General features: G+C 42.7%; 1 protein-coding gene across 1 annotated transcript; it reads left to right on the top strand.

The window, feature by feature from the left end:
- On the top strand, positions 1-25,543 carry LOC121289629 (protein mab-21-like 4). Its single transcript, XM_041209262.1, has 5 exons — positions 1-622; positions 9,885-10,107; positions 16,804-16,957; positions 18,560-18,925; positions 24,767-25,543. Exons 1-5 carry the CDS (start codon positions 109-111, stop codon positions 24,866-24,868), a joined length of 1,359 nt encoding a protein of 452 aa, XP_041065196.1. The 5' UTR covers positions 1-108; the 3' UTR covers positions 24,869-25,543.
- Positions 25,544-25,596: the final 53 nt, after the last annotated feature.

Raw genomic sequence — 25,596 nt, forward strand, 5'->3', positions numbered from 1 at the left:
TCATATATTTTAACTTTACACGTTCACAGAGCTAAGCTGTTCGAGCAGTGAACAGAGACACTCAGCAAGAGCCACAAGACTACAGGCGTTCTTAAGAATACTGCCAGCATGTGGTTGTCAAACAGGGACAGACTGGGCTGGTACCAGAGATATTTATCAGGAATGAAAGCCCACCAGAATTTGAAGATCATTGAAATACAGAAATGTGAAGACATTCTCTTCACGATCCTTGACAGGGTTCAGCAGCAGGACCACAGGTTCCAGGTGGACTATTCCAGGGAGCACGCCTGCTTTGACTACATTCTCAGGACAGAATTTGACGAGTTAGATATGGAGGTGCCTCTGTGGTTCAACGATTTGTCCTTGAGGGTTGAAGAGAGCTGTGATACCCCCTACACTGTGGATGGAATCAGTCATCAAACCCTTCCGAGAAAGGGGTTGGCTTACTTGACTGTTCCTAAGGAAAGTGAAAGCAGATGGTCTGGGAGTGACATATTCCACCCACTTCGAGGGTCATCCCAATGCAGTGGCCACCTCATCCCTGGCAGAGTCATAAATATTCTGAAAGAACTCCTCAAAGGAGCCATTGTTTACTGCGAGCAGAACTTTCTTATTAATCCAGGTAAGAAGCAGGTGTTAGAGCCTCTCTCACCTTGTTTAAATAAATGCCTGGCAATAAAATGACCAATTCTACGGATGAACACATAGCCTGGAGTAGCACTGAGCCATACAAATGAGTAAGGACCCAGGGTTCAGCAATATACAGACCAGTGATCCACCCAGAGGTCAGATAGTCTACGTAAAGGGATATGGGCACCATCAGAGTGATAGAGAGCAGTGAACTACCCTAGGGTTTGGTTCTCTAGAGAGGGTTATGAGCTACCAATGTAATGCAGAGCACTGAATTACCAGTGTTTGAATAGCAGGTAATGGACACTTTAACATAATTCTGATCTATCCAGGGGTCAGATATTGTATGTGGAGGCTAATGAATACTATCAGTATACTATTGAGCACTGATCCATTCAGAGTCAGGTCTTGGTATATAGAAGGTATAGATATCTCCTAGTGAATTATGAAACACTGATGTATTGACGGCGAGTCCCTATTTATTGTCCTCTGTCTATCCGTTATTGCATTATGTTATCCTTCTCTGATTGATTAGCCTGCTGTAGCTGTTCCTGCTTCTGCTCTACTTGTCATTATTTATACAGACCAATGCTTGAACTGTAACGCCTCTGCTTTGAGGCGATTAAGCTACATAACTAGGGTGACATACCATGAACTCACTTTCACCAAATCTACTTTCAGGTCCTGTCAGTGTTGCCCCTTATCTCTTATTTGCTCTGGCAGTCAAACCACATGCTGTGGCTGTCGGCAGTTACGAGGCTAGACATGAACTAACTACTGCACACCTGTGGCACTACAGCCCTCTTAGTGTACCTGATCCTAACTGCTTTCGGAATGCCTCATGCAATTGGCCCACTCCTTCAGGGTTCAGCTGATACCAACAGAGAGCCAAAAATTTACAACTCTGGAACTCCTTCCCTAACAGCACTGAGTGTACCTACACCACATGGACTGCAGCAGTACACGAAGGTGACTCATTGCCACTTCTCAAGGGCAATTAGGAATGGGCAATAAATGCTGCTGACTTGCCAGTGACAGCCACATTCCATGAATAAATACTTTTCTAGTAGGAAATTGAGAAAGAATTGCCATTTAACTGGATTCAGGCTGGATTGAAAACCATTTGGCCCATCATCTATTAAATCTCCTCTTAGCCATCTATACTTTATTGCCAGAATCTCAAGTCTCTCCTTGTAACTATAATTTAACATCCTTGGCCATTCTGGTGAATCTACACTGCACATTCCTATGGTATAAATATATTTATTATAATGGAGTGCTCACTACTCTAATTATGGTAAATCATTGCCCTATAAGACTTTATTATCTCTTTCTTCCTGTGCTTGATATTACTATTTATTAAACCCAAATGTCTTTATTTATTGTTTTATTAACCTGCACTCACACTTTAAGAATATTCTAATTTGAAACCCTAGATCCCTTTGTTCTTTGTTTACTCCCATTGCTTGTTATTCCACAGGAAATACAGGCCCTCACCTGTCTACCTCTTCCAATAATCCATCTGGGTCTTGTCCACTGTTTGCCAAGCATCTTACTTTTGTGCTATTACACATTTCGATAATGTGCTCTCGACACCAAAGTCCAAATGAGTGTGTAGACATTTTTGTTTTTGACCCAGAGGTAAACTCTAGGTTATATCATTTCCAATTCCTCTTCAATCATAACAACACCCATTCTGATCCCTGCCTGTTAATCAATTTACCATTCATGCTTCTGCATTTCATCTCATACCATACAGCAGAGTTTTGGTAACAACAACTTGCATTTGTATAGTGCCTTTCGCATAGTCAAACATACTGGAGTGTTATCTAACCAAAAATCAATCCCAAGCTACATAAGGAGGTATTAGACAGGTGACCAATAATTTAAACAGTGAGGTAGATTTTAAGGAGTGCCTTAAGGGAGCAGGGAGACAGGGAGGTGGAAAGATGTTGGGAGGGAATTCCAGAGTTTACGGCTGAGGCATGTGAAGACACAGCCACCAATGAAGGAGTTATTAAAATCAGGGACATGCAAGAGACCAGAATTGGAGGAGTACAGAGATCTTGAGGGCTTGTAGGGCTGATTACAAAGGTTACAAAGATAGGGACGGTTGAGGCTAAGGAGGGATTTGAAAACAAGGATGTTAAAATCAAGGCATTGCTGACTGGGAATCAATGTGGGTCAAGCTTTATGTCAGACACCCTCCAAATCACTCATCATCCTGACTTGGAAATATATCGCCGTTCTTCCACTGTCGCTGGGTCAATATCCTGGAACTCCCTTCCTAACAGCACCTTGGGTGTACCTACATCACATGGGCTACAGCAGTTCAAGAAGGCAGCTCACCACCACCTTCTCAAGGGCACTAAGGATGGGCAATAAATGCTGGCCCAGCCAGAGAAGCCCACATCCTGTGAATGAATTTTAAAAAAAGCCTTTTCAAATTACATCTGAAAATAAAAGCAACATGCATCTATTGATTCTAGATTTCAGTCACTGCTGAATCAGCTCAATTATATTTGCATAGTTAGCTTGACATATAGAGAAGCTGCAACATAGTGAAAACAGGGATGAGAAATTATAGTTATCACGTGAGACTAAAGCAATTTGGCTTTTTCACTGGAACAGAGAAAATGAGAGGTATTTGGCAGAGGTTTACAAAATGAAAAGTTTTGAGAAGATAAATAGAATTCTTCCATTGGTTGGGGAATATGTAATAAACAGGCTTAGCTCAAAGATTATTGTCAGAAGAATGAAAAAGATTAAACTAAATTTTTCACAGTGGTTTATTAGGATGTAGAATTTATCACGTGGCCCTCCAAGAGGTTATTATGTAATTGAAAAGGGAATTGGGTTAACATATAAAAAGGGGGAATGTAAAAGGATATGGAGAAAGAGTGGGGAAATATGATTAAAACAGCTGCAGTTGATCAACAGTTGATCCTCTTCGAAGAGGTAGCATCAATAGGTGTGAGGGGCTGAATGACCTCCTTTTGTGTTATAAGTTCCGTGATTCAGTAATTCTTGAACACAATGATCTCCACACCCATTCACCATGATTGATATGTTCATTTGTTTCAGTTTAGTTTGATCATTTTTAATTGATTCGAAAACACCGGATAAAGGAAAACTCTCTGCCCTTGTTCTCTGCTTGAGGGTTCCTTCCCCTACCCCCAAAGTTAGTAGTTTCCTTTTCATGGATTGCACAACTCATTAGGTCAGGCAGCCCACTCACAGTGAAACTTTGCAAAACTGGTTTAGCTGCTGGGAGCTGAATTCACAGCATGGGAGTTGGAAGCTGTTGCGTTCAGCATTCTGCTACCTGAGCTCTCACCTGATTGAAGTATATATTACACCTAAATAACACCAAAACTTTCAACTTACTGAAGAACAACTCATTTTTGCCTGTCTTTCAATGACCACTCAATGCTAAAAATTCAGGCTTGAGGGACAGTACCTCCCTCACCTTTGTGCCAGGCAGTTTACAGCCTTCCAGGTTTAGCAGCTTAATCACCGCTCCCATGTTGTAGACATTTTGTAACCATTTACAACTCGACCTTTGGACTCTTGTTTTGTTTCATGTTTATTCCATTATCGCCTCCCTTTGCCTTGCACCATCACCCATTTTGTCACTTCCGTTTCTTCCTCCCTATCACCGACATTTCCTTAATGTTCCTTCACTCTCCACTGGTTTTATATCTGCTGAAAAGCTGTTTATCTCCAGCATCTTCTTAATTCTAAAACAGAAATATCTGGAAAAACTCAGCAGGTCTGGCAGCATCGGTTGAGAGGAGCATAGTTGACATTTCAAGTCCTCATGACCCTTCAACCAAACTAACTAAAAATAGGAAAGGGATGAAATATAAGTTGGTTTGTTGGGGGGTGCAGGGGTGATGTTGGGACAAGAAGAGCTAGGTAAAGGGCCAGTGATAGGTGGAGATAACCAAAAGTTGTCACAGACAAAAGGACAAAGAGGTGTTGAAGGTGGTGATATTATCTAAAGGAATGTGCTAATTAAGGGTAGAAAGCAGGACAAGCAAGGTACAGATAGGCCTAGTGGGATTGGGTAGGGTGAAGGAATACTAAAAAGGCTAAAATGTAGAGATAAAACAATGGATGGAAATACATTTAAAAATAATGGAAATAGGTGGGAAAAGAAAAATCTATACAAATTATTGGAAAAAACAAAAAGGAGGGGGGAAGAAACAGAAAGGGGGTGGGAATGGAGGAGAGAGTTCATGATCTAAAATTGTTGAACTCAATATTCAGTCTGGAAGGCTGTAAAGTGCCTAGTTGGAAGATGAGGTGCTGTTCCTCCAGTTTGTGTTGAACTTCACTGGAACAATGTAGCAAGCCAAAGACGGACATGTGGGCATGAGAACAGGGTGGAGTGTTGAAATGGCAAGCGACAGGGAGGTCTGGGTAATGCTTGCGGACAGACCGAAGATGTTCTGCAAAGCGATCACCCAGTCTATGTTTGGTCTCTCCAATGTAGAGGAAAACACATTGGGAGCAATGAATGCAGTAGACTAAGTTGAGGGGAGTGCAAGTGAAATGCTGCTTCATTTGAAAAAAGTGTTTGGTCCCTTGGACAGTGAGGAGAGGGGAAGTGAAGGGGCAGGTGTTGCATCTTCTGCGGTTGCATGGGAAGGTGCCGTGGGAGGGGATTGAGGAGTAGGGGTGCATTTCCGCTAACTCCAACATGATGCCACCATCAAACGCACCTTCCCTTCACCCCCCCAGCGGCATTCCGTAGGGATCGTTCCCTCCATGACACCCTGGTCCACTCCTCCATCACCCCCTACTCCTCAACCCCCTCCCACAGCACCTTCCCACGCAACCACAGAAGATGCAACACCTGCCCCTTCACTTCCCCTCTCCTCACTGTCCAAGGGCCCAAACACTCTTTTCAAGTGAAGCAGCATTTCACTTGCACTTCCCTCAACTTAGTCTACTGCATTTGTTGCTCCCAATGCGGTTTCCTCTACATTGGAGAGACCAAACACAGACTGGGTGACCGCTTTGCAGAACACCTTCGGTCTGTCTGCAAGCATTACCCAGACCTCCCTGTCACTTGCCATTTCAACACTGCACCCTGCTCTCATGCCCACATGTCCGTCCTTGGCTTGCTGCATTGTTCCAGTGAAGCTCAACGCAAACTGGAGGAACAGCACCTCATTTTCCGACTAGGCACTTTACAGCCTTCCAGATGAATATTGAGTTCAACAATCTTAGATCATGAACTCTCTCCTCCATCCCCACCCCATTTCTGTTTTTTCCCCCTCCTTTTTGTTTTTTCCAATAATTTATATAGGTTTTTCTTTTCCCACCCATTTCCATTATTTTTAAATGTATTTCCATCCATTGTTTTATCTCTACCTTTCAGCCTTTTTAGTATTCCTTAACCCCACCCCACCCCCACTAGAGCTATCTGTACCTTGTTTGTCCTGCTTTCTACCCTTAATTAGCACATTCCTTTTGATAATATCACCACCTTCAACACCTCTTTGTCCTTTTGTCTGTGACATCTTTTGGTTATCTCCACCTATCACTGGCCCTTTACCTAGCTCTTCTTGTCCCAACAACCCCAACCCCCCCCCCCCCCCCCCCCACCCCCCCACCCCTTAAACCAATTTATATTTCATCCCTTTCCTATTTTTACATAGTTTTGTTGAAGGGCCATGAGGACTCGAAAAGTCAGCTGTGCTCTTCTCCACCGATGCTGCCAGACCTGCTGAGTTTTTCCAAGTATTTCTGTTTTTGTTTTTGTTTGGATTTCCAGCATCCACAGTTCTTTGCTTTTATCTTCTTAATTCTGTCTCTCTCTCCCTTCTTGCACTTTTGCCTGGACTTTTTACTGTTTCCAGCATTTTCTGTTTTTATTTCATAATTCAGTTATTGATTCATTCAGTCAGTGACTAATTCAGCTTCTGTCAACCATCCCAGTTCCGGAATGTAACCAAAGGCGATGAAGGATGGGCATCTGAATTTTGCGTTAATTTCCATCCATTGTTTTATCTCTACCTTTTAGCCTTTTTAGTATCGCTTCACCCCACCCCACCCCCACTAGAGCTATCTGTACCTTGTTTGTCCTGCTTTCTACCCTTAATTAGCACATTCCTTCGATAATATCACCATCTTCAACACCTCTTTGTCCTTTTGTCTGTGACAACTTTTGGTTATCTCCACCTATCACTGGCCCTTTAACTAGCTCTTCTGACTAAATGCAGATAATGAAAGTCTTCCACTTTTAGTCAGGAGAACCAGACTTCAATACAACATAAAAGCAAAATACTGCAGATGCTAGAAATCTGAAACAAAATCAAAAATTGCGAGAAAAACTCAGCAGGCCTGACAGCATCTGCAGAGAGGAAGACAGAGTTAACGTTTTGAGTCCGTATGACTCTTCTTCAGAACTAAAGAGAAGTAGAAATGTGGTGAAATATATACTGTGAAGCTGGATAGAGGGCCAGTGATAGGTGGAGGCAAAGGAGAGATTGCAAAAGGTGTCATAAACAAAAGGTCAAAGGGGTGTTGATGGTGGTGCTACTGGCTAAAGGAGGTGCTAATGGTGACATTAAGGGTAGAAAACAGAATGAGCAAGTGACAGATGGCCCTAGTGGGGGTGGGGCAAAGGGAAGGGGGATAGTGTGGGAGGAAAGATTGAAATAGGCTAAAAGGTGGGAATAAAACAATGAATGGAAATAAATTTTAAAAATAATAATAGAAATAAGTGGGAAAAAATATATATAAAAATTTAAAAATAAATAACCTGACTTCAAACTGGATGAAGCACTGGGCTTATACGCAGTGCTTCGTGCATTAACTTGGAAGTGCGTCAGTGTGGTAATAATTCATTCACAAATACCAACAATCCACCGCTCCATCTGCACACCCACCCCCCCACCACAACTCCACAATCCGAAGAGAAAGAATTATACCATGGGCTGAATTTTACGGGAGGCGTACTGCTCGCCTATCAATCCACCCACCACCACCCTCCACCCCGGAAGAAAAGTCGGTCCCAAATCGACCAACTTTAAACAAAGCCGTCTGCAGCCATAACACCCTCCAGGCGACCTTAACGTGGTCGGGTCTGACTTCCACCCCTCAGCTGAAGGAAGTCCTGCCCTCAGGACCTGTCAGCCAATCTGATTTGCCAGCAGCTCTAGCAGTACCAACAGCGCTGGAATGAGTAGTGGGCACTGCTAGGACTGCAAACAGGATGAAAATCAATAGATTCTGGACCAAGGTAAGTCTCTTTTAGGGTGATAAAGGATCAGGCATACTAGGGAGGGGTATGGGGGCAATGGGTTTTGGAGGCCAGGTGGGAAAGTACATGGGGGGGGTGCTAAGATCATAGGGGGGCAATGCTCCCATTACACACACCTGGGGACCACCAAATGAGATAACCCTATTCCTTCCCACCATTTTTCCTGCCCATTCTAGAAGTCTTCTGCTGGCCAGAATATTCTGGCAGCGGAGGCAGATTGAGGGCCTTATGTGGGCAATGATTGGTCTTAAGGGCCTCAATATGCTCAAGGGTGAACTCCTCAGTGGGCATTACCAACCCCCATATTATGGGGAGGAAGTTCAGGGTATACAGGAAGGTGGTGGGCTAGCCACCCAACATATTTTACATGCTCCGCTGCTTCCCCCACCGAAAACACGTAGGGGACTGTAAAATCCAGCCCCCTGTCTGAAAGCTGTGCCCTGAACATGCACTATCAGCACTATGGAAATGGAAGATTGGGAATGTTATTGTTGTGCGTGCCATAAATTTTATATTGGGAGGTGGAAGAATCTTGTATGCTGCTCAGGGGTTAAGGTTCATTTCAATACATATTAGGGGCATTCCCAGGTAGTGGTCTAAGACTAAAACATAATGTTCACAGCCTAGTATTTGACCCCGAGATGAGCTTCTGGTCATATACTTGCACGGTCACTAAGACCGCCTATTTCCACCTGTGGGCCATCACTTGACCTAGTTACATACGGACATACGAATTAGGAGCAGGAGTAGGCCATTTTGCCTCTCGAGCCTGCTCTGCCATTTGATAAAATCATGGTGATCTGATTGCGGCCTCAACTTCACTTTCCTGCCTACCCTCAGCATTCTTTGGCTCCCTTGTTACTCAAGGATCTATCTACCTCTGCCTTAAGAATGTTCAATGAGCTGCCCATACCACCCGCCTGGGAAGAGAGTTCCATAGACTCATGACCATTAAACTGTGTCCCCTAGTTCTACTCTCTCTCATAAGGGGAAACATCCTCTCAGCATCCACCCTGTCAAGTACCCTCACGATCTTATACATTTCAATAATATTGCCTCTCAATATCCTTCTCCAATGGATACAGGCCCAACCTTTCCTCATAAGATAACCCCCATCCCAGGAATCAGCCGAGTGAACCGACTTAACCCCTGCCTCAGTTCCAATAGCAATAAGATTGTGTCCCCTCATTCTTGATTCCTCAGCCAGAGGATATAGTTTCTCTTCTATCTGTTCAAATCCTTTTAAATACCTTGATTAGATCACCTCTTAATCTTCCATATAAGGACTCTGCTGTCTCTTGGTGGCTATCCTTCTTGCCCGCTCAAAGCAGCAGGTTCAAATTGCATTGCAGGGAAGATAATCAAATTAGCGGGTGGGGGTGGATGGGGAGGGTGGTGTGCGTTGCATGAGTCACTGTGGATATTTCAATTGCCTGCCGAGTCAATTTCTATCAGGTGGCCAGAGTTACATTGGATCCTTTAGAATATTTGTTCTTTTTTGTTTTCTGGCTGGGTAGCAATGTATGGGAAAGTGTTACAGATCAGATCATTCTCAGGGTCAGGTAAGTAAGAGTAGGAAAGGGTCACAGGTCAGTTCATACTCAGGGGTTAGGTACCTCTCCACCTCTCTACCTCTCCTCTACTAATCCTCTACTCTCCTCATTAAGATATCCCTTTAAACCTACCTCTTTGACCCAGCCTTTTTCCACATTACCCAATATCTTGTTCCTTGGCTTAGTGCCAGATTTTGTTTGATAACACTCCTGATTTAGGCTGTGAATTTAGACTGATGTGTTTCTGTGATGAACCTCCTCCAGTATTTGTATCCACATAACAGGAGATCCTAGTGATGATGTTGCTTAATGTCAGGGGTCTTTATTACAATAACTCTGCTTCAAGAAAGTGTTAACAAGTTCAGTCAAATACCTTGCTTGGGCGTACAGAATCTCTCACCACGGTAAATTTCTTATCATTACAGGAGATGTGAATGCTTCTTTGTTAAATTTTGATGGTCCTCGGATAACACTGGTTCTAAGAAATGTAATGAAGCCCTTACGAGTTAACATCATTCCAGTTGTTAGGAAAGCCATAGAGAAGTTTCTTGAGGATGGTAATCAGAATGAGAAGGGCATTTCGGAGACAAGCAAGCAGGCAACTCCCGAGAACATTGACATTAGCAATGGAACTTACTACCGATGGAGGTAAAGTGGCTTCTTTCCTAAAATAATTGAGCTAGATTGAATGGTGTGCCAAGTTGAGCTTCATTATTTAAGATTCAGGAATTTTTGTCAGCGTTTGGAGGAATCAAATTCTGTTCCCCTGTAAAAACAAATTCTTTCTTTGCTGTTTATGTTGCAAATAAATAGCTTGAAAATAGCTTGCTGCTTATAGTTAAATTCCATCACTTCAGCATCCTCAAGGAGGTTTGGATTTGAAATGAGGTGCCAGAGATGAAATGATGTAAATCAACGGCTACAATAATAACCACATGATGTATTTTGTCCTGTGCTGCTGTCAGCTCTGGGGAAGCTTGACCTTTGACCTTGTGTTTGACTTCACAGACAGGAAGTTTTGAACAGTTTGTACATCTTGGTTAGTTTCATCTGTATAAATGTTTAAAGTATTTATTAATTATACAATTAGGATTGAATTGGTACATTGTGAGATGTCCAGAATCATTGGAAAAAGATTTTGAGGAGAGATAAGGAGAATTTTTTCACTCAGAATTGTCAGGATCTGGGCCACAGTACCTGAAAGATGGAAACTAGTGTTAGAAATTAATTCCATAAACAATGTTAAAAAGGAATTGGACAGGTCCTTGACAGTGAGAAATTTGCAGATTTATCGACACAAAGCAGGCACGTGGGACTAAGCACAATTGTTCTTTCAAAGAACCAGAACAGACACGACAGGTCGAATGAACTCCTTCTGTGCTGTACACTTCTATGATTTAATGATACTAATTCAGGTTGTTAAGTCACCTTATTGGCCAGGATCCAGGTTAAATTTCTTGGTATGGTTACCCTAGGAGCAGGCAAAATGCTAAATTTAGGATTATCTCAGAAATTACTTGGTGGTCAACTGAATCAATGATAATCCATTGCCATGGAATTCACTTTGGGATCTATCATCAGGTCACGTTGGTGTCCATTACCATAGCGAGCAGCAATATCCAGTTAAAGTTCAGATTGTAGCATATCATTAAAGGACTTTACAGGTTGAAGCACCATAAAGCCAAACCGGGCATTATGGCTACTATTGAGGCCACTTCCCAGAAAGGCCTGAAGACAGGAACCACCTTTGTTGGCTTACCTTGTGTCTATGACACAGTGTGGGGCAAAGTCACGGATCTTTGCATAGGCAGACAACTTGGCCCTGGCGTTCCAGGCCAAAGAACTTCAGGACATTGAGAAAACACTCACTGAAGATCTATGTTCTCTGTAAACCTATTTCAGAAAATGGATGCTTCAACCAAACACTGCCAAGAGACTGTCATTTCAGCCCTCTAACAACTCAAAGGCCATGGAAGAACTTCATGTCTAGTCCTTTGGCCAACCACACACCCATGGCCCAAAGCCAAAATATCTCAGCATCATTCTTGACCATACATTGACCTGCCCCAACATAAGACCATAAAACATAGGAGCAGAAGTAGGCCACTCTGCCCATTGAGTCTGTTCTGCCATTCAATGAGATCATGGCTGATCTGATCATCCTAAACTCCACTCTCCTGCCTTTTCCCCATAACCCTTGATTCCCTCACTGATTAAAAATCTGTCTATCTCCACCTTGAATATACTTAACAATCAGCCTTTACTGCCCTCTGCAGTAAAGAATTCCACAGAATCACTACTCTCTGAGAGAAGAAATTCCTCCTCACCTCTGTCTTAAATTGGTGACCCCTTACTCTGAGATTATGCCTTCTGGTCCTAGGCTCTCCCCCAAGGGGAAACAACCTCTCAGCATCTACCCTGTCAAGCCCCTTAAGAATCTTATATGGTTCAATAAGGTCACCTTTCATTCTTCTAAACTTCTAAACAGGCCCAAGCTACTCAACCTCTCCTCATAAGAAAATCCCTCCATACTGGGGATCAATCTAGTGAACCTTCTCTGGACTGCCTCCAATGCAATAACTTTCCTTAGATAAGGGGACCAAAACTGTTCACAGTATTCTAGATGTAGTCTAACTACTGCTTTGTATGGTTTTAGCAATACTTCCCTATTTTTATACTCCATTCCCTTTGAAATAAAAGCCAACATTCCATTTGCCTTCCCTGTTGAACTTGTATGTTAGCTTTTTGGGATTCATGCATAAGGACTCCCAAATCCCCCTGAGCTGTAGCTTTCTGCAGTCTTTCTCCATTTAAGTAATATTCAGCTCCTCTATTCTTCCTGCCAAAATACATAACCTCACATTTTCCCACATTATATTCCATCTGCCAAGTTCTTGCCCACTCACTTAACCTGCCTATGTCCCTCTAGACTCTTTGTGTCATCCTCACCACATGCCTTCCCACCTATTTTTGTGTCATCTGCAAACTTGCCAATAGTATATTCACTTCCCTCATCCAAGTCATTAATATATATTGTAAATGATTGTGGCCCCAGCACTGATCCCTGTGGCATTCCACTAGTTACAGGTTGCCATCCTGAAAATGCCCCCCTTATCCCAGCTGTCTGTCTTCTATTAGTTAGCCGATCTCTATCCATGTTAATATACTACCCCCAATGCCCTGTGTTCATCTTATTAAGTAGCCTTATGTGAGGTACCTTATCAAACTCATTTTGGAAATCCAAATGTATTGCATCTACTGATTCCCCTTTGTATATCCTGCTTGTTACCTCCTCAAAGAATTCTAATAAATTTGTCAGGCATGATTTCCCCTTCATGAAGCCTCTCTGCTTGATTACATTATGCATTTCTAAATGCTCTGCTAGTACATCCTTTATAATAGACTCTAACATCTTCCCAATGACGGATGTTAAGCTAACTGGCCTATAGTTACATGTTTTTTTGTCTCCCTCCCTTTTTAAATAAGGGTGTTACATTGGCAGTTTTCTAATCTTCTGGGACTTTTCCAGAATCTAAGGATTCTTGGAAGATTACTCCCAGTGCATCCACTATTTGTGTACTACTTCCTCTAATATCCTAGGGTGCCAACCATCAGGTCCAGGGGGCTTATTGGCCTTTAGCCCCATTAGTTTCCCTAGTACTTTTTCTCTAGTGATAGCTATTATATGTATTTCCTCCCCACCTTTTGCCCCTTGATTATTTAGTATTTTTGGAATGCTATTAGTGTCTTCTACCGTGAAGACTGATGCAAATTATTTATCCAAATCCTCTACCGTTTCCTGGTTCCCCATCATTATTTCTCCAATCTCATTCTCTAAGGGGTCTATGTTCACTTTGGCCTGTCTCTTCCTTTTTATATATTTAAAGAAGTTCTTACTGTCCATTTTTATATTACTTGTTAGTTTACGCTCAAAGTTTATTTTCTCCCTCTTTATTATTTATTGATCATCTTTTGTTGGTTTCTAAAACTTTCCCAATCCTCTGGCTTACCACTAATCTTTGCCACATTGTATGTTTCTCTTTCAATTTTACACTATCTTTAACTTCCTTGGTTAACCATGGTTGGTTAATCCCCTTCCTAGAATCCTTCTTTCTCACTGGGATATATCTTTGTTGTGAGTCATTTACAATTTTCTTCAACGTCTGCCATTGTTCATCAATCGTCTTTTCTGCTAAACTCCTTTCCCAGTCCATTCCAGCCAACTCTGCGTTATTCCATTGTAATTACCCTTATTTAAGATCAGCATACTTGTTTCTGATTCAAGTTTCTCAATTCCAAACTGAATGCTAAATTCTAGCATGTTATGGTCACTGTTTCCTAGGGGATCTTTTACTCAGATCATTTTTTAAACCTGCCTCATTACACATTATCAGATCCAATATAGCCTGATCCCTGGTTGGATCCACAACATATTGTTCTAGGAAACTGTCCTGAATACGCTCTATGAATTCTTGCTTGTGGCTACCTCTGCCAATTTGATTTTCCCAATCTATATGAAGATTAAAGTCTCCCATGATTAATGTACTGCCTCTTTTACATGCCCTCATTATCACCTGACTTATTTGTTTTCCTACAGTATAGCTACTGTCAAGGGGCCTATAGACTATATTCCTACCAGTGTCTTCTTCCCCTTGTTATTTCTTACCTCCACCGATATGGATTCTACATCTTTTGATCTAAGGTCATTTCTTGCTATCATACCTTCCATCTTGTACTAACAAAGCTACTTCATTACCCTTTCCTTCCTGCCTGTCCTTTCGAAAAGTCATATACTCCTGAATGTTTAGTGCCCAGCTTTGATCTACAAGTCTCCATAATGGCTATCAGATCATATCCATTAACCTCTATTTGTGCTGTAATTCTTTTATTTTGTTCTGAATATTACGTGCATTTAAGTAAAGAGCCATTAATTTTGCCTTTATACAATTTTTTCTCCCTTTGATCCCTATTTGCTGCTTTTTTTATGTTTGTACACACTGTCCCTTCCTGTCACACACTGGGTATCATTACCTAAATAGCTGCCATATTATTTTGCTTTGTTAGCTTACGAATCCCCTCTGTAAACCACCCCCTACCTCCATTTAGTATAAAGCTCTCTCCACAGCCCTAGTTATCCGATCCACCAGGACACTGGTCCCAGCATGGTTCAACTGAAGTCCATCCTGCTGGAATAGCTCCCTCCTATCCTGGTACTGGTGCTAGTGCCCCATGAACTGAAACCCATTCCTCCCACATCATTCTTTGAGCCACACATTTAACTCCTTGACTTTATTTACCCTATGCCAGTTTGCCCGTAGCTCAGGTAATAATCCCGAGATTATTACCTTGGAAGTTCTTGCTTTTTAATTTGGCTCCTAACTGTTCAGATTCTTTCAGCAGAACCTCCATCCTAGTCCCATCAATGTCATTGGTACCAATGTGGACAATGACAACTGGATCCCTCCCCTCCTCTCCCACTCCAAGTTCTTCTCCAGCCTGAGGAGATGTTCTTAACCCTGGCACTGGGCAGGCAACACAGCCTTCAGGACTCATGCTCACAGCTGCAGAGAACAGTGTCTATCCCCCTAGTTATACTGACCCCTACCACTACTACTTTCCTATTTCCTCCCCCGACTTGAATGGCTCCCTGTGCCACGGTGCCGTGGTCAGTTCGCTCATCCTCCCTTCAGTACCCACTCTCATCCACACAGCTTGTAAGAACCTTGTAACCATTGGACAATTGCAGGGGCTGAGGCTCCTCAAATACGACCCCCTGGGCCCCCATACCTGCCTCACCTACAGTCACACCCTCCTGTACCTGATCACAGACCAAATTTGAATTACCTAATCTGAGGGGTGTGACCATCTCCTGGAGCAAAGTGTCCAGGTAACTTTCCCCCTCCCTGATGTGGTGCAATGTCTGCAGCTCAGACTCCAGCTCCTTAACTCAGATGCAAAGTTCCCCAAGCTGCAAACACTTACGACAGACATGCTCACTCTGGATCACCTTGGTGTCCAGCAGCTCTCATATGCTGCAGCAGCAACACATCACCCATCCTGCCATCGCTATCCTATTTTATTTAATTACTTAATTAATTACTCTACTATCCCTGCTCTTTACATTTGAAGAATCCCCCACTCTTTACACTTTTTTGTAATTTTTTTACACCAATATTAATCTTATACTTAACGAGCTATTTTGAAGAAAAAGAGAAAAAAAAAGACTAGAGACCTAAACACAAACTAAAGACCTCTCCAGAACACAGAAGCCAAGGTCAAAATGAGAGTGAATCTCATACAAAAACAGCCGGGTACTGCCTTGGGCAGCAGAGCCAACACACTACATGCTTCTTCACTCGTCCTGGTCTACCCAACAGCAGAGTACTGCTGCTCAACCTGGCTCAGGAACTGCCTCACAATCCATGATAGATAGCCACCTCCAGGAAGTAATGAGGATAATTTCTGGGACCTTGAGACCACAGCTTGTGTGGCTTCCTGTGCTAGCATGTACTGAACTTCCTGATGTCCGCAGGGAAAACATCCCCCTCAAAAAACACCACCGGCTGACAGCTAACGACGCACTCCCATTGACACATGTCCTCAAAAAATAACATGCACTTGTCTGAAATCCCGTAGCCCCAAGTGGAACACACTCCACATCCTACAAATTGACGACAGCCCCACCTCTCAATGGCATACCCCTAGTTGACTACAAACATCACCAACAACAACTGGTAACTGACGTGAAAGGTGAGGACCCAGGTTTCAACCTCCCACGGAAAATCTGGACAGCCCTCAACCATTTGAGAAGGTGAGGCCACTTTCTCCACAAGTGGAACATGAGGAACAGCTCAAATTGTGACTGCGGCTATCCAAGTCAAACCTTCACCCACATAGTAAACTCCTGCCCTGAGAGATTCATTCCTGGTGGCATTCCAACCATTCCCACTGAATTAGCTGAAACTGCAGGAAAGATTGTTAACCTCGACAGCGAACTATAACTGTTTCCCCAGCCATACAAATAAAAAAAGGCTCAATAGGAGTCTAATGTTGTACTATACTCAAATTACCTAGAAGATTTGATCCAGATCACATTCTTACATGCTATGGACAACTTTCTACTGTATATTGTAGTAGACTAAGTGATCACTTCATGATAGATCTCCATCACAGCCACCAGCACCAGCACCACCACCACCATAACGTGCACTATCTGGGTGCTGGGGAATGCCAGTAGTCATTAATGTCAAACTCTGCTACCTAGAACACTTCCTATCTCATGTCTATTTAAGAACTAAGCTTTTTCACTGAAGGTGAGATCCATGTTGTGTGTTCCAAATCCAGATTTTGTTTTGAAAGACCAATGTGGAAGTTGCTAGAGAGAGCAGATGCTGATGGGGGCCATCGTCTGGACAGCCTGTGCCTACTGGACAGGATTAAAACTGACCACTGGCTTCCAGGGGAACATAAGCGAGGACTCACATTTAACCTGCTTAAGGTGAGTGAACTATTTTTATATAAACATTGCATGTGCACTTGGAATCTTTTAAAGAGGGAGTGTCATAATCATCCAAGGCTTAAATAAAATGGAGTGTTGCATCTTAGACCCAAATGGTCCATAGGAGTTTGTTCAAGTTTAATTTGGATGATCTCAACCATTTCTTTGCATGAGCATATCCTTGTGCTCTATGGAATCTGCAAGAATCTGGCCATTTGAGTTACTATGCAGACACTGAGTATGTCCTCCACTAGCACTCAAGTGGCAAGGTTAGGGACAACCAACAAGGACAGAAATGGAATAGAATTGATGGATGTGCCTAGCATGTATTCAGACTGTTATCTGAACACATTCAGATAACATTCAGAGGATTCAGAAGGTACACAGGGCCCACAGAAAGTCTGCTATTACCCAGAGTACCAAATAGGCCAGAACATAATGACGGGGATTTTATGCTTCCCTAGGGAGGAGCTGACAGCCAGGGTGGGTGAAGTAGGGTTTGGGGGGGTGGTCTGTAAAATTTCCTGTTGCCTACATGCCCCCAGGGGTATTTCACTCACAGTAGGGGAGACATCAGACAGCTCTCCTGCCCATGGGCCAATTGAGGCCCTTAGGTAACTGGGTAAAACCTTGCTTCATTGTGGTTGGGCTTGGGGGTGCAGGATCTCCGATGAGCACAAAGCATTCCCCCCACACCATTTCCCCTCACTCTCTCCATCCTGTCAATCCCAGTGACCTTAACCCCCTCGGTGGAGCTGCCAGTGACTGGCTCCTTGGAGTTGGGGACTGTCTGCAGTTCCAGTATGGCCACCGCTCCCAATGGTGCTGCTGGGCAAGAGAGCTGCCAGCCAGTAAGTGGCTACAGGTTGAGCCAGCCAAGAGCAGGTGAGCTCGCCCACAGTTTTTACATGGGAGAGGGAGGTGGTGGGAACCCTGTCCCCAACATAAAATTCAACCCATCAGTCCTATTGTCAGCCAAGCATCACAAGTTATAAGCTCAGTGGGTAAGCTTGTATGTATTGTTGGAAAAGTCTAGTGAGATGAATTACATAGTCATATCCACCAGATATCCACCAGCATTGCCAATGAGAGGAACTGCCAGTCCCACCTGCTTTTGGCTCTGTATCTAGATAAGGATCATTTAAATGTGAGAGAGGAAAGGAGCTGTACTGCAGCAACTTGCCAAAGCTTCTTAGAGGAAGGCACATGGGAACAACATCTCCGCCAAGATCCCCTTGATGTTACACACCATTCTGACTTGGAAATATATCACTGTTCCTTCATTGTCACTGGATCAAAATTCTGGAGCTCTCTCCCTTGCAGCACTGTGGGTGTACCTACACCACATGAACTGCAGTGTTTCAACTACCACCACTTTTTCAAGGACAGTTAGAGATGGACAATAAATGCTGACATTGCCAGTGATGCCCACATCCCACAAGAATGAGTAAAGAGCAAAAAAATGTAATAGCTGTTCTTCTACAATTTTCATAAAGCTCTTTAAGTCCCTTGCCTGGCACTGCCCTATATGGCACTTCGTGAATGGTGATAATCCTAAGTGTAATGTTTGACCATTACCAGCTATGTTTTTAATTTTACCAGGTGGTGTTACTCTGGGCCATGAAGTTTTTCCCAGCTGCAGAGGACTGGGTTGACCTGGAATCCTCTGTTTATCGGATGTTAGTGGTGCTGCTCCGCTGCCTCGCCCTCCAGAATCTCCCCAACTACTTCATGCACGAGATCAACCTTTTCCACGAGGATTTTCAGCCCCCTTTTGACTTCCAAACCATTTACAAGAAAGTGGAAGATTTCGCTGATAACCCCGAGAAATACCTACAGATACACATGACCCACCTCCTCCCTACCCATCGCCAGCGCATTGACAGTTACGTGAAGATGCTCCTGCAGCTCCAGGATGGCAAGGGTCTTTACTGGAACACAGCCTATTTTGACATCATTTTAAACAAGGTAAACATCTGGTCTTGTTTTGGAGGGGATGGAGGGGGCTGACAAACAAATCAATATTCCTGCTTAATCAAAAATCCCAGATCAGAAACTTTGTGAGCTAGCTACAGAGGAAAGTTTCCATCAAACACATCCAGGGGAGGTATAGCACAAGGTTAGAAATACAGCAAAGTTCTCCCAATTCTATCTCATCAAACATTCCTGGCTGAAATACAGCATAGATTGGATTCAGAGTGAAGCTTGTTCAGCCTATACTATCTCATCAAATACTCCCAGAGCAGGTACAGCACAGGTTTCGTACAGAGGAAGGCGATCCCTTCGCTAACAGTTACCATTTTCTCACTATACATCCCTCGGACCTATTTGAATGGTGTTTCAATTCAGGTGAAAATGCCAGTTAAATGATGCTGATATTATTTCACTTCCTAACTCTAGAAACATCGCTTAAAAATCAGAGAATTACCTGTTTGAAGATCGGCCTCCAGTGGTCCTTTTAAGGACCTCTGGTTAGGGTCACTCTAAACTCAGTGCCACTGCAATTAGTCTGCTCAGTAATATATAAAAATTGAGTTATTTGCAAAATGGCAGGATGTGAAAAGCAATAAAATAAAAACAGGGATCATTGCTTCAACCTTTTACAATTTATATAAATGACTTGGATAAAGAGACCGAAGGTATGCTTGCTAAATTTACTGATGACACAAAGATAAGTAGGAAAGTAAGTTGTGAAGAGGATACAAGGAGGCTACAAAGGGACACAGATAGGTTAGGTGAGTAGGCAAAGAACTAGCAAATGGAGTATAATGTGGGAAAATGTGAAATTGTTCATGTTGGCAGGAAGAATAAAAAAGAAGCATATTATCTAAATCGTGAGACATTGCAGAGCTCTGAGATTCAGAGGGATCTGGGCGTCCTAGTGCATGAATTGCAAAAGGTTAGTATGCAGTTCAGCAAGTAATTAGGAAAGATAATAGAATGTTATCATTTGCTGTGAGGGGAATTGAATACAACAGTAGAGAGGTTTTGCTTCAGTTGTACAAGGAACTGGTGAGATCACATCTGGAGTACTGTGTACAGTATTGGTCTCCTTATTTAAGGAAAGATGTAAATGCATTAGAAGCAGAATTGATGTTTCGAGTCCTTATGACTCGAAACACTAACTCTGTTCCTCTATCCACATCTGCTGCCAGATCTCTTGAGCTTTTCCAGCATTTTCTGTTTATATTTCAGATTTTATTTCAGATTTCCAGTATCTGCAGCATTTTGCTTCTTTTTAGTGTGAAAAGTCAAATTTTCCAATGATCTATTCTGGGGCCTCAACACTGCACTATCCTCATTAATGATGGGATTAAGGAATTGAGAGTTGTATGTCCAAGTTTGCAGATGACACTAGTTTGAGAAGATGAGATCAGGAAGTTGCAAAAGGGTAAAGCTTAAGTGAGTGGACAAAATTATGGCAGACTAAGTTTAATGTGGCAGTGTGAAGTTATTCACTTTGCACCCAAGAAAGATAGATCAAGATATTTTCCAAATGGTGAGAGCTGGGAACTATAGAGAAGCAAAGAGATTTGGAAGCCCATAAGTACATAAATCATTGAAATCTAGTGGACGGTTACAAAAAACAAGTGAAAAAGCTAATAAAGTGTTGAGGGGTTTGATTACAATGCTATGATTCAGTTGTACAGAAACATAGTCAGACCTCCATCTAGAATCCTCCTCCCACTTTAAGTACTATGCCTAAGAGGATATTGGCAACCATGGACTTCCCATTGGACTGGTCCATGATTATGATTAAAGTACTGCAGTAGTTTGCTGTTGACTTCTGCAGTATGACTGACCAGGAAACTCTCCCATTCTCACCACTTGCAATCAGGAAGGATTTACAGGCAGATAATCAACCTGTTTGGCTATGTTATAAACGCACCTTCCATGGCCATCAATTGAACCCAGAGCTTCCAGCCCAGAGGTAGGGACACTACCACTGTGCTACAAGACCACCCTCTCAGTAGACCACTGCATTCATTTTAAGACAGGAATGATAGACTTGGCTTGTTTCCTTTGAGTTTAGAAAATTGAGCAGTGATCTGACTGAGGTGTTTTGTTAAAATGATTTGATGGAATAGTTGCAGAGGGCAGAATTTAATGCCCTCCCCCCATGTCGAGTTTGGTGGTGGTAAGATATTTAATTGGGCAGGAAGATGGTGGTTGGGCACCCCGCTGCCTTCCCACACTGCTTTCCACCCCAATTAAGTGAGTGGTGGGAAAGCCCGTGGACACTCTACCCCCTCCATTGGCCTGCTCTATGAAACTCTTAGTGCCCACGAATGGCCTCATCCCACTGTCACTGGTAACCCAGCGGTGGGCTGGGGATTCAATATGTGGGGAGCATGACAAGCAGACACATTCATTGGCCTTCAATGCCTGACTTAGGGATGGGCAGCTAGTACTGGCAACGTGGTGGGTGGGTGGGGTCGGGGTTGCTGAGAGCTACCCACATCACTCACGTACCCTTGCTGATGACCCCTCACTCCCACTGCCATCACTCATGTGTGACGGTAAGCAGGCAAAAGTTGCCCCCAATAAGTAGAGAAACATGTTAAAGGGTAATCATGTGCATGACAGGCCAGTGAAAAGTGAGAAAGGCCAGCAGAGTGTGGCATTTAGTTCAGCAACAATTCCGGTTTGGAGGGAGATTAGCTTTGAGGTGCAGATGGACAGGACTTTGTGACAACAGCTTGCAGAGCACACCTCCACCACGCTTTCACAGTCCTAGCAGCACACCATCCCCCTGCTCTAATGGACCCCCATGCCAGTGTGTTCCTTCATTTTCTGGTCATGTCTAAGAAGCCTAATTGATTTTTTTTGAGGAAATATCTAAAATTGTAGACAGAGGAATATCTATGGACATTATATGGACTTCCAGAAAACATTTAATAAAATGTAGATATTAGCTCAATTAATAATTTTAAATCTAAGATTGATAAATTTTTTCCAGACAAGATTACAAAAGGATATGGAGTTCAGGTGGATGGATGTATAGACCTAACCCCAAATTCCTGTAACTCTCTAGTTTCTCTTCTCTCCTCTTTCATGCTGATACTAAGTTAATCTCTCTCAAGAAACTTGTCACAGGCTTACTTCGAACACATTCTCATTAAACTGCTGACAACCCAATTGTCTTTTCAGGACCCAATTTTAACTAATATTGTAAATGGGTGCATTTCCTGGGTGCTTTCAAAACCATCATCACCACTCCACTCGAAATACCCACTCTTGAAACCTTGGTCCTTGCAAACCATTGGTCCATCTCTAGCCTTCCTTTCCTCAAATGACATTAGTTGTGGCTTTGACTCTGCTAATTCCTAATTTGCCCAGTCTCTCTGCAGTCTTTGACACAGGTGACCACACGATTCCCGTCCAACTTTGCTCCTCTATTCTCCAGCTGGGTGGAAGTGCCATTGCTTAATGCCACACTGAATTACCAATTAGTGTTAGAGCATGTGTCCAGTCCTGCAACAGCTCTTTGGAAGTTCTCATGGAACAACCTTGACCACCCTCTTCTTTCTAATCTTTGTGTTGTTTCTTGATGGCATCAATCCCAGACATGGGGCCAGTTTCCCTACTGCTAGCATACAGCTCTGCCTCACCATTACTTCTCTACCACTCCACCACCTCTGTGCTGTCAGACTCCTTGACCAACATTCAGTCTTCGATGAGTAGCTACTCCCTTGTTAGGAATATTGAAGCCATTGTCAAAGCCACAAACTTTGTACTCTCACCGTGAACTTCATCCCACTGCCCAGTCATGGACCAGACTTTTTAGATCTTAATTGTCCTATTCAATCACAAGCTTTGAATTCCATATGAGAATAAATAAAATAATTTGCATTTATTGAGCTACTTACACGGCCTCAGGATGCCCCAAGATGCTTTATAACCAACAAAATACATTTGAAGTGTAGTCACTATTGTAACGTAGGAAGCAAGGCAGCCAATTTGCACAGCAATTCCCATAAACAGGAATTGAAAATGATCAAGCACTCTGCTTTAGTGATGTTGGTTGAGGGATAAACATTGACCAGGACACTGGAGAGAACTGCCCTGCTCTTTTTCAGAATTGTGCCTTGGGATCTTTTTCTTCCAACTGAGAGGGCCATGGAGCACTGGTTTAATGCCTCATCTGAAAGACAGCAACTCCAACAGTGCAGCATTCCCTTAGAACTGCACCAAAGTGTCAGTCCTAGATTTTGTACTCAAGTCTCTAGAGTGGGACTTGAACTTACAACCTTCTAACTTCCGGCCATATAGTCCCCATCACAAAGACCACCCACTGTACTTCCATCTTTACAGCAGCACCCTGCTGCATCACATTTGTTGCTGAAACCCTTAATTACACCTTTGCCAGCTCTGGAGATATAATTCCAATTATCTCCTGCCTCGTGTCTCATCTTCCAATCTGCATAAACTTCAACTCATCAATATCTTTGCTCCCTATATCCCATCCTGCACTGAGTTCTGATCATCCATCATTCATCCTTGCTGCCATACATTGGTTATCAGTACACCAGTGCCTCAAATTTAAATTTCTCATACTTACATTACATTTGTCCATTCTCTTACACTTTTTTCTCTGTAATGTACTCCAGCCCCCCATGACAGAGCTCTTTGCTCTGATCTAGCCTTTTGTCCATTCTCCCCTCCCTTCATCTCACCACTAATGGTGTGGCCTTCAGCCATTTAGGGCCTTTCTTTCTTTAGGCCCACCTTAAAACTCAATCATTTGATTAACTTTTAGTTATGCTGCTAAAATCTTCTTTGTCTCAGTTTTTACTTGTCCACATGCTTGGATGTACTATGAAAATCGAGATTGTGGTAATAGGACATTTATACAAAAGGTTTAAATATTAATGACAAAGCAAGATTCTGTGTACTCACCATCTCAATATGATAGTACACAGGTCTGCTGGATATATTGGCCAAATTACAACTGTAAATGTCACTCACATTTGTGGCAATTTCCACAGGATAAACCGTAAATAAATTGACAGTATAAAATAAAGAGAGAAACTCTAAAGGAAGTGCAGGAAAAAGGGGACCTCGGTGTATATGTACATAAGTCACTGAAGGTGGCAGGACATGTTGAGAGAGCAGTTAATAAAGTGTATGGTATCCTAGGTTTTATTAATAGGGGCGTTGAGTAAAAGTGTAAGGAGGTCATGTTAAACTTGTATAAGACACTAGTTAGGCATTATCTGGAGTAGTGAGTCCAGTTTTGGGCACCATACTTGAGTAAGGTTGTGAAGGCATTGGAGAGAGTGCAGAAGAGATTCACAACAATGATTCCAGGGATAATCAACTGTAGCTATGAAGGTAGATTGGAGAGGTTGGGACTGTTTTCCTTGGAGACAAGAAGGCTGAGAGGAGACTTAATAGAGGTATTCAGGACCCTGAGGGGTATGGAGAGGGTAAATAGTGGGAAACTGTTCCCTCTCAGGAGTACATCAAGAACTAGAGGGCACAGTTTCAAAATAATGGGCAAAAGGAGTAGAAAGGATGTGAGAAAATTTTTTTTTACCCAGAGAGTGGTTGGAGTCTGGAACGAACTTCTTGAAAGGGTGGTGGAGGCAGGTTCAATCGAGGTATTCAAAAGGGAATTGGATTTCTACCTAAAAAGAGAGAATGTGCAAGATTACGGGGATAAGGCAGGGGAGTGGGACGAGTTGGAATGCTCTTTCAGAGAGCCAATGCAGACTGAATGGGCTGAATGGCCTCCTTCTACACTGTAAAGATTTTGTTATTCTGTGTTAAGGACCCCGAAAATTCATTTTCTTGCACTGTCTCCAGTTTCAGGTTTACCATGTCCAGGATGCTGACAGAATTGGGGCCATGCAACTCGTCTGGTCCAAAACTACCAAACTAGTGACCGATGAAGGGTGCTCATCGTAAACCATCAGGATTACATTTCCACAGATTCTGCAGATCAGATAGAAAACCCTTCTCCACATCTACTGTAGACTGGATTACAACCCCATGATACACTTACTGTAGACTGGATTACAACCACATGATACATCTACTGTAAACTGGATTACAATCCCATGATACGCTTTCTGTAGTCTGGATTACAATCGCATGATACACCTTCTGTGGACTGGATCACACAATGACTAAAAAATAAAATCATTCAATTTCAACAAATGAGGAGACAGGAAGCGCAGCAGGACAGCACAAGTCTGTCACTTAGCTAGATAATGTTAGACTTTAACTTCCTGATGATAAGAATGGTTTTCTTTTATTTTATCACACCTGGTTTGCAAGTGTAAAATATTATATAGCAACAACTTACATCTTTTCATTCAGCTAACTTCACAAAATACTTCTAAGTACTTAAATGCAAGTATTTCCTTTCAAGCACCTCCATGGGTTGCATCACCTAGAAGCCAATTGTCTTTTTTAAACCTATTATATATGGAACATATATAGGAACTGACAGACAGACACGAACCATGTCGGAGATGGTGGTGTAGTGTTAATATCACAGGACTAGTAATCCACAGGCCTCGGCTAATGGTCTGTGCCAGCTGGTGGAAGTTGAATTAAATTAATAAATCTGGAGTATTACACTAGTCTCAATATTTATTATTAATTGTTGTAAAAGCATGTTCACCGATGCC

This window comes from Carcharodon carcharias, chromosome 2, assembly GCF_017639515.1.
Source record: "Carcharodon carcharias isolate sCarCar2 chromosome 2, sCarCar2.pri, whole genome shotgun sequence".
NCBI classification, from domain to species: Eukaryota; Metazoa; Chordata; class Chondrichthyes; order Lamniformes; family Lamnidae; genus Carcharodon; species Carcharodon carcharias.